Source organism: Cannabis sativa, chromosome 9 (genome assembly GCF_029168945.1).
Source record: "Cannabis sativa cultivar Pink pepper isolate KNU-18-1 chromosome 9, ASM2916894v1, whole genome shotgun sequence".
Classification (NCBI taxonomy): Eukaryota; Viridiplantae; Streptophyta; class Magnoliopsida; order Rosales; family Cannabaceae; genus Cannabis; species Cannabis sativa.
Window position 1 is genome coordinate 26,848,353 of NC_083609.1, and position 10,485 is coordinate 26,858,837.

Sequence of the window (10,485 nt, forward strand, 5' to 3'; positions counted from 1 at the left end):
TTTTAATTTATCTTATTTAATAAAATAATCAAAATAAATTAATTAGACTTTTATATGTCACCCCACACGTGTGGGCTATATTTTAAAGCCCAAATTAATTTCCCAATTTGCCACAAAGATTTATTATTTATTTTAAAATAAATAATAATATATTAATTCTCATTAATTTTTTATTTCACTAGGATTAAAATAAATATTATTTTATACTAAAATAATATTTTTTTTCTATTTGAATATTATTTAAAAATAATATTATATTTAGCTAGTTAATATAGTTTTATCAAATAAAACTAAATAGTTAAATATCACGTTAATTTAATTATTCAATTCATAATTGATATATTTATTCAAAATAATAACAATTTATAAAAAAAAAAAAATACTATTTTTTCCAATAATAATTATTTCTTATAGAAATTAATTCTTTCTCAATTTATTCTTCAAATTAAATATTCCCCTATACAGTGTTGTATAGGGGTGATCTGTGGACTATAAACTTATATTTCGAAGCTTCAATAAACTTTAGATTATTATTGAAATCTTCTATAGAATAATTTAGTCTATTAATTCTATTATTGCTCCACTATAAATATGAAATTGTACTCTTTGATAATATACAATTATATTTACAAAATTTTTACTTGTAGTCCATTGATATAATCAATATAAGTAGTTTGCTCTCCAATTATTAATTCATAATTAGAGTTGGTCAAAATTACCGTTTAACCTTCTGATTATCTCTTGAATTCTTTATTTACCATTAATTTAATGTTAATAGTTAATCTATAATCCAATTATATATTTAGATCCAATTGTTAGCACTCACAGAATTAACACTATAAGAGAACTAATATTCAATCCTCTCAGAAACCTTAAATTCTATTATTGTATAACATGTTCCCAGCCACTCATGTTATTAAGCTCCCAAAAAAGAAGTTGCAAGAATCATCTTCTCGGAGAAACTTTAACGAGTGAATCAAAGAACTCAATGAACACAAACATGACTTCATGTATACCCAGGATTCAAATAGATCTACTAATGATCATCGTTGTGATATGAATAAAACTTTCATGATAAATGACATATTGATGAAAGATGTTATTACATACATTTACCATATGCCTATCTACATATGTAATTCAAATCAAAATCACACGCACTAGAGTATAGTGCATATAAATCGTACTTGGTAATTCCATATTAAAGATTCCATACTTTAATACATTACCGACTTATTTTATTCATATTGTATGATCTTAATTCTCTTGTACTACTTTACAAGATCATACCATCTATATATGAATATGAAATTTTCATATATTTATTAATTGTACTTCTATAATTAATATATTTAATATTTTATAATTGTATTTTATATATTGTATAATATATTATCCATTAAATACTTACTTTTAGGGCATAAACCCTAACACAGACATGCGAGAAGAGAAGTTACCACGAGGATTAACAACATATGGATTCCATGAGCCTCGACCAGCTGAATTTGAAGAAGAGGGCCGAGGACCATGGAAGGGGGAGTAACTTGAATTCTTGTTGTGATTTGATCGATTATGGCAAGATTTGTTGAATCAATATCCTTGGAGTGACTGTCCCTGCAATGATCTTGAGAGAGCAACAATGATTCAATTTCAGCGACTATGTGAATATTTTTGGAATTAGTAGATATGACAAACATGTCATAATCAAGAGGAAGACCTTTGAAGATCGCAACTACATGTTCCTTAAGAGACACAACATGACCAACAGAGCTCAAATGATCGACTATAGTCTTGATACGCAGGAGATATTGATTGATTAAGAGAGAGCCTATCTTGAGATTCTGAAGTTAAGCGACGAACTGATCAATTTTGGTGGATGTTTGGGTAACAAAATAGACCTTGAGAATTTTCCAAATTTGAGCAAAGGTATCACAATCAACCACACATGTGAGAATACCTTCAGTCATAGACGAAAGGAGCCATAGATAGAGAAGCTGATCTTGAATTTTCCACTGAGAAAATTATGGATTGATAAGTCCAATTTCTTTATCACGATCAGTGAGAAATCGTGGTGGAGCAGTGATAGAATTAGAGATAAAATTCAATACCTGACGACCTTTAATGGCTGAAAGAATTTGAGGGCACCAGAGAAGAAAGTTGTTACTGTCAAGCTTGGCAGAGAAGAAAGTTTTTATTGTCAAGCTTGGCAGAGAGCTTGTGAGAGAAGATTATTGGACTGAATGAAGTAGTGGCATTGGTGTGAGAAGTCGCCGAGCAGAGGTTGAATAAGACATTTTTGGAGAAGATGAAGAGAACAAAAGAGCAACGATTGATTAGAAAAAAAAGTAGCTCTTGATACCATCTAAGAAATAACAGAATGTAGAGAGAGAGAGAGTTGAGCTGTAAATTATTATTCAAAAATGAAGCTTAATATATATAAGTGTAATGATCAATTACAATGATAGGTATCTATAACTAACCAGCACAGCCGGCCGGCTGAAGGGTGGGGCAGCAGGGGCCACTGCCCCAGGCCCCTCAGCCCAATAGGCCCCATAATTTTTTTTTTCTATAACAAAGCCCAAATGGGCAAACCAATTTTGTTAGAAAAATTCCAACCGTGCCCACCCACCCACATTAATGCACAACAGACAAAAAGCCTATTTTAATGCACAATAATGCCTAATTATGTGATATATGAAAAGATTTATAATAATTAAATTGTGTATTTGTTTGATAAAAAGCAATTAATTAGTTGTCTCCTAGTAAAAAAAATTAAATAGTTGGCATATGAAAAGATTCAACCGTTGGCACCATTTATCTTTTTTTTTTTTCAGTTATATAAATAAAGCCTATGTATATGTTCTCTTTTACAATTTTAAACACAATACACTATTTCTTTTATAAGATATACTATATATCTTTTATATTCTAAAATCTTCATTTGTTGTTGAATTTATTGTGGTATTGAGTTTGCATATACAAGAAAAAAATTATCATAGAGGTACACTTTCATTCAACTCTTCCTGTTCACATATTACATATTTGTATATAATTATATATGTATGATATATCTTTCTTAACTTTGAATTTTTTTAATAGGTTCTTTATCTTTCAAAAAGAAAGGATAACTTCAAAATATAAAGAAAAGATCCCTATTTGAGTTTGGAACACTTACTTTTATTTACAATAAAATAATTCAAGGTTTTATCTTTCTTTCATTTACTTTTTTTTTATTATTGGTGATTATATGCAATAGTTTAGTTTTATTATTTTTCATTGAATTGGTTTTGTTTTGTTTTGTTGTGCCTAAAATTTGAACAAAAATGTCTAGTACAAAATATATGTCGGGTAATGAAAAACTTAAAAAGAAAAGGAGAATAGAAACTTTGATTAAATCTCAAAGAGGAGCTTTAGAAAAATTTATTATCACTAAGAAAAAAAAATAAAAGTAACTCCAGTAAAGAAACTAATGAACAAGAACAAATAAATTTAGATAATTTAGGAGATGATGAAATGTGTGATGATGTGATGGTTGAGGAAAAATGTCAAGAAAATATTGAAGAGGTCATGGAAACTAGAAATTTCAAAGAAGATTTAGATTATATTTATGATCCGGAAAGATGGGAAAGTCTTGATAATAAACTAATAAACTTGTTAGTAAAAAATGGTCAAATTAGAGTAATACTTGATTTTAGTTTAATTAAAGATGAAAATGGTAGACACTTTTCAACTTCTTATTATTCAAGAATATTGTTAAATGGAGAAAAATATGATAGAAGGTGGTTATTCAAAAAAGTTTGATAAAGTATATTGTTTTTGTTATAAATTGTTTGGTAAATAGTCTAATATGGTGAGTGTGAGTCAATTAAGTAACAAAAGAACTAAAGATTGGAGACATCTAGGTGATAATTTGAAGAATCACGAAACAAGTAATGATCACATACTTAACATGAGTGCTTAAATTGACTTAGAATTGAGACAATCGAAAAACAAAACAATTGATAAAGATGCTCAAGAAAGACTTAATAAAGAGAAAGAGCATTGGAAGAATATTTTAGTAAGAATAATTAGAATTGTCAAAAATTTTAGCTAAGAACAATTCAGCCTTTCGAGGATGTAATGAAAAGATCTATCAAGAAAATAATGGAAATTTTTTAACTTAATTGAAATGATTGCTGAATTTGATCCAATAATGTAAGAACATGTTCGACGTATTCAAAATGGTAACATTCATAATCATTATTTGGCACATAATATTCAAAATGAGTTGATACAATTGTTAGCAAGTGAAGTGAAAAATATAATTTTGAAAAGATCAAAGAAGCTAAATATTCTTCAATTTTACTTGATTGTACTCCTGATGTAAGTCATTAAGAACAAATGTCTCTCATATTGAGGTGTGTAGATATTTCATCTAATCCAATAAGAGTAGAAGAATATTTTTTGGGATTTTTGAATGTGGAGGATACTTCGGGAAAAGGTCTTTTTGATGAACTTACAAAAAGAATTGAAATTTTAAAACTTGACATTAATGATATAAGAGGACAAGAGTATGATAATAGATCTAACATGAAAGGAAAGTACAAAGGTGTACAAAAAAGATTATTAGATATAAATCCTCGAGCATTTTATACACATTGTGGTTTTCATAATCTTAATTTAGTGATTTGTGATGTTGCTAATTCTTGTGTTAAAGTTAAATCATTTTTTGGTGTTTTACAACGCATATATTCATTATTCTCTTCTTCAACCAAACTATGGACAATATTAAAAAATAATATAACTAATTTGACTGTGAAATTATTGTCTCAAACTCGTTGGGAAAGTCAAATTGAAAGTGTTAAGGTATTATATCACAAACTCTAAACATACGAGATGCTTTGTTTGAACTTCCAGAAATAAGTGAAGATCTAAAAATAAAAAGTGAGGCTACAAGTCTAGTAAATTATGAATTAGAGAATTTCGAATTTTGAATTTTTATTGGGCATGACCATTTGGTATGACATTTAATTTCCTATAAATTCAATAAGTAAACATTTACAAAGTAAAATATGGACATTGACAAGGCTATAAAAGATTTAAATAATCGCATTTCTTATTTTGAAGATTATAGGGAAAATAGATTTGTAACTGCTATGAATTCAACTAAAAAATTGCAAGTGAGATGGGCATAGAGATTAAATTTTTTGAAAAATGATTAATTCGTAGGAAAAAGCAATTTGATGAAAATGTTGATGTAATTAAATCTACTGAAGAATCATTTCGAATTGATTATTTTCTTTACTTGATTGACCAAATTATTAGTTCACTTAAAAATAGGTTTGAACAATTTCAAGTGTATGAAAATATTTTTGATTTTTTGTTTAGCATGAAGAAACTGAAAGCATTGGATGAAGATGGTCTAAAAGACCACTCTTTAAATGTTAAGGATGTTTTAAAATACAGTAAATTATCTTATATTGATGGTTTAGATTTGTTTTCAGAATTTAAAGTGTTGAAGCAAATTTTTCCAAATGAAAATAGTAACTCAATTGAAATACTTGATTATATAAAAAAAGTTAATTCTTTTCCAAATGCATATATTGCTTACAGAATATTATTAACCATTCCAGTAACAGTTGCTTCAGCAGAGAGACATTTTTCAAAATTAAAATTGATGAAATTATATTTAAGATCCACTATGTTGCAACAACGATTGAGTGGGTTAGCTATGTTGTCTATCAAAAATAAATTGCTAAATAAACTTCATTACGATGACTTGATTAGCAAATTTGTATCTCAAAAAAATAAGAAAGATACATTTTTATATGATTCATTTATTGCATTTAAATTTATGTTCTTTTTAGGTTTTGCGAGTTGAAGATTGTTCGTTGCAAGAAATATGGAGAAAAAAGTCGCTTGTTAAATGGATGGATCTATATATTTGAATATTGTTTTTAAGTTTTTTTTATTATTATTATAATTACATATAGAATATATGACATTTGATTCTTTTTAATTAAGTTTAATTTTATAATTGTATAAATTTTCGAAAATTTAGTATGTTCAATAATTTCTTTTAAAAAAAATTATTTTTTTTTAAATAAAAAGCCTAATTTTAAAATTTTAAACTAGGTCCCTCAAAAGCTTGAGACGGTCCTGCTAACCAGAATTGGAATGAATTAACTAACCAGTACTAACCTATAACGGTTTAACAGAATGCTAAAGCTCTAAAATATCTTTAACAACGGTAAGTTATTTTTTTTGAACAAAAGTGACTTTTTTTTAAACAGTTACTCTAAGTTTTCATGAGTCCATATAGTCCATAATTTTTTTTTCTTTTGTTAACAAAGTGACTAAATTTTTCGAAGTTGACTTATATGCACCTATGTATACTAGGTTGATGTTACGTGCAATGCACGTATAATTAGTTCTTTTAATTAAGTTTAATTAGGTGATGTTAAGTGCAATACATGTATGTTTATTTTTTTTAATTAGGTAATGCATTTTTTTTTTCAATTTTTAACTGAGATTTGAGATTTTGATCTTTAAGAAAAAAAAAATTAACTATTGCTGTATTGGTGTGTCATTTGGATATGATTATATATATATGTGTATTTTTTAATTATTTAAATTTTTTTTAATTAGGTAATGTATACTATATTCTTAACCAAAACTCACATAATTAAATTTAAGTGTGTCTATATATAGGCTGGATTCGTAAATTTGATATAAAAGTTTTTTATTCCCAAACTTTACGAAAAATATGGTGTGTAAATCGATTTACTATAACTAAAATAGAAAGCAATAAACTTTACGAAAAATATGGTGTGTGAATCGATTTACTATAACTAAAATAGAAAGCAATCAATTTCTTATTACAACTATTTTAATTTAAAATATAAAATAAATAATAATAAAATTAAAAAATATGATTAAAAATATTTATAATATTTTAAATTTAAATTTCTTTATATAAAATATTTATATAATTTTTTTTTATTTTAATTCAAAGTTAAATTAATAAATTTAAAAATATGATTAAAAATATTTATAATATTTTAAGTATTTTAAATAAAAATTAAATATTTTTATATAAAATATCTATATAATTTTTATTTTTAAATATATTATAATATTATAAAATTAACTATATTCCATTAAAATTAATGTAGAAACCAAAAAGTACATTTCCGATAAACTAGGAGATAAGGCAATAAATAAAAAAAGAAGGGTTAAATTTTGAAAAATACCCTTTTAAACATGCTATTTCTCCCCCTTTTCTTGAGCCTCTTCTAGCAAAATAAGAAAAAACACTTTCTTGAGCCTCTATCAGTCTATCTCCCAAGTGCGGCTGCTCCCTTCCCCCGCCACATTGAGGTTAGTAAAATCGTCTACTTTAACTACCAATTACTGATGCTAACCTTGCAAAAATCTTTCCAAAACAAAATCTCTGCATATGATATGGGTACCAAAACGCTAGCTTTAAGCAACTTTCGCATTTCATATTTTCTAATTCGATTCTCAGTGACTTGGGCGATTTTGTTTTTATTTTTATGGCAGTCCTGCTCTCTCTCTGCCCACCATGTGTTTGTAATAATGTTCTAATGACAATACTTGACTTTATTATTATGCTTATGATTCCATAAATTTAGCTTATGAATTATGTCTGCTTTTGTTTTTCTTATTTAAACCGCACCAATCTGTAATCACAGAAGTATAAGAAATAAATAAGACAAAAATAGTCTTTGTTTGAAATTAATAAAGCCTTAGATTTCTTATGGATTATTTTCCAAAAGCTAGCATGGGAATTGGGAAGTGATATGTTATGAGGTTTGACTTTTATTTGATTTCTTGTTTTCCTCATGTAGTCAAATTGAATGTTATGATTTTGAATAATAGGGTTTGCCTTTGCCATATAGTCTTTGTGAAAAATGAAGAAAATAATAGCCCTTGGTTTTGAGGGTTCCGCCAACAAGATTGGTGTTGGAGTTGTAACCTTAGATGGAACCATTCTATCAAATCCTCGCCACACTTACATTACCCCACCTGGCCACGGATTCCTTCCTCGAGAGACTGCCCAACATCATCTCCAGCATGTTCTTCCGCTTATCAAGGCTGCTTTGAAAACTGCTGAAATAACCCCAGATGACATTGATTGTCTCTGCTATACCAAGGGTCCTGGCATGGGAGCACCACTGCAAGTTTCTGCAATTGTTGTTCGGGTTCTTTCACAATTGTGGAAGAAGCCCATTGTTGCTGTTAATCACTGTGTTGCTCATATTGAGATGGGAAGGATTGTGACTGGGGCAGATGATCCTGTAGTCTTATATGTTAGTGGTGGGAATACACAAGTAATTGCATATAGTGAAGGTCGGTATCGAATCTTTGGAGAGACTATTGATATTGCTGTTGGGAATTGCTTGGATCGCTTTGCTAGGGTTTTAACTCTCTCTAATGATCCAAGTCCTGGATACAACATTGAGCAGGTACGTTAATGAGTTCAAACTTACGTGAGGAACATAACGTGATAGATATCTGTTTTTACTTTTTCCTCTTTCGCTGTGTTTAACATGGTATTATTTGAAGACATTTCATGATGTTTATGTATATGTAAGTGTGTTGTGTGTGTGTGCTTTCCTTATTGTTTGTGGTAACATGGTATCATCAGTAATGAGTGGATGAGTGAAGATCGTATAAATATCGTAGTTTTTTAATCGGTATTGGTAGTTTCCAAACAGGTCCTGTGTACTAAATTAGCTTATTGTTTGTGTTGGCTTATGTACTGTGTCAGAAAGTGTTTTCTTGACTGTAGTACATGCATTTGTTTTATTTTTCTCATCTAGCTTGCAAAGAAAGGAGAACAATTTATAGACCTTCCCTATGTTGTCAAAGGAATGGATGTTTCTTTTAGTGGGATTTTAAGCTTTATTGAAGCAACTGCTGAGGAGAAACTGAAAAACAACGAGTGCACCCCTGCAGATTTGTGCTACTCTTTGCAGGTGAGCCTTCCATATGTCTTTTCGCAATGATTACTTATATTAGCAAGCACTTAACAATACAAAAATGCTATATTAGTAAAGAATTCCACTTGAAAAATATTCTAATGCACACCAAAATCTAAGTTAAACGAAACCGTTACTAGATTGTCCTATTACTTTTATACACAAAGTTATGATATGTTGCAGGAAACACTATTTGCAATGCTCGTGGAGATCACTGAGCGGGCAATGGCTCACTGTGACACAAAAGATGTTCTTATTGTTGGCGGTGTAGGCTGCAATGAAAGATTGCAGGAAATGATGAGAATAATGTGCTCAGAGCGCGGTGGAAAGTTGTTTGCTACTGATGATAGGTATTGCATTGATAATGGAGCAATGATTGCTTACACTGGTCTTCTGGCTTATGCTCATGGCGCATCAACCCCACTGGAGGAATCAACATTTACTCAGCGATTTAGGACTGATGAAGTGGAAGCAATCTGGAGAATAAAAGAGGAATCTTCAAAGGTGAATGGGGTTGAAGATGCGAGTGGCTAGACCTGCTAGATTTTAGGTGTACACTATTGGTAGTTCCATAACGTAGCTCAATACTGACATAATGTGTTTGAATCATCATTTAAAATTTTAAGGATATTTAAAGTGTAATTTTTGTATGAAAGCATCTTTGTTAATCATTTTGTTGTACTAATAACTTATTATTTTTATTTTGAATTATTGTTATTATTATTATTTTGAAGGGGTTTAATAATGAATTATGATATCATAGGTTAATGAGAATTTGTTTTACATTAGTAACTGAGCAAACTAGGGTTTTGAAAAGGAAACAATGATAATTATTATGGATGAATGACAGTTACTATTAAATTTCAATTTGTTAGAGATGTTATTTTTTAATTATTTTATTTAGGGATATCAGTGGTGAAATTATTTGATTTTGCATTTTATTACACTTAATCCCATGAATTAATTTTTTAAGGGCGAAACCTGTTAAATTTTATTTTCATTGTGAGTTTTACTATTTTGTTAGTGAATAGGTGTTAAATGTTACCTTGTACAATTGATGTGTAGGCCAATATACACGTGACATATTTTCATTAGTCCACATCATTTTAATAATTTAAATATTATAAAAATAATACAAAAATAAAAATAACAATTTAAAAAAAAAATAATTACAAAATTAAATATCTTTATTTTTTTTTCCTTTTCCTTTCCTTTACATTTCTTTTTCCTACTCCCTAAAACATGATCTAAGAACCTCGAGCCTCAAACCCTCTCAGTCGATCGACAGTTAGCCCCAACCCCAATCGACCACAAGCCCCAACCTAGAACCCCAAAACCCTGAGATTGACGGGGAAAGGATCCGATGGTCCTAAATTTGAGAACCCCAACCCTCGAAATCCCTAAATCTGAGATCCCCAATGACTATGTAGTCTCAGCTTTCTCTCTCTCTCTCTCTCTCTCTCTCTCTCTCTCTCTCTCTCTCTCTCTCTCTCTCTCTCTC

At 28.9% G+C, this 10,485-nt stretch overlaps 1 protein-coding gene across 2 annotated transcripts; it reads left to right on the top strand.

Annotated features, from left to right (window-relative positions):
- The first annotated feature begins 7,152 nt into the window (after window positions 1-7,152).
- LOC115723250 (uncharacterized) lies at window positions 7,153-9,710 on the top strand. Of its 2 annotated transcripts, none has more exons than XM_030652692.2 (4): window positions 7,153-7,359; window positions 7,882-8,468; window positions 8,826-8,981; window positions 9,168-9,710. In XM_030652692.2, exons 2-4 carry the CDS (start codon window positions 7,914-7,916, stop codon window positions 9,516-9,518), a joined length of 1,062 nt encoding a protein of 353 aa, XP_030508552.2. In that variant the 5' UTR covers window positions 7,153-7,359; window positions 7,882-7,913; the 3' UTR covers window positions 9,519-9,710. The 2 variants fall into 2 exon arrangements, with proteins under 2 accessions (XP_030508552.2, XP_030508553.2); XM_030652693.2 differs by having other exon boundaries at window positions 7,227-7,359; window positions 7,902-8,468.
- Window positions 9,711-10,485: the final 775 nt, after the last annotated feature.

Excerpts from the sequence above, each read along its gene's own strand:
- LOC115723250 (XM_030652692.2), top strand. The coding sequence starts at position 7,914 with ATGAAGAAAATAATAGCCCTTGGTTTTGAGGGTTCCGCCAACAAGATT. Across the intron at positions 8,469-8,825 it reads CTGGATACAACATTGAGCAG|CTTGCAAAGAAAGGAGAACA; the intron begins GTACGTTAATGA and ends TTTCTCATCTAG. Across the intron at positions 8,982-9,167 it reads ATTTGTGCTACTCTTTGCAG|GAAACACTATTTGCAATGCT; the intron begins GTGAGCCTTCCA and ends GATATGTTGCAG.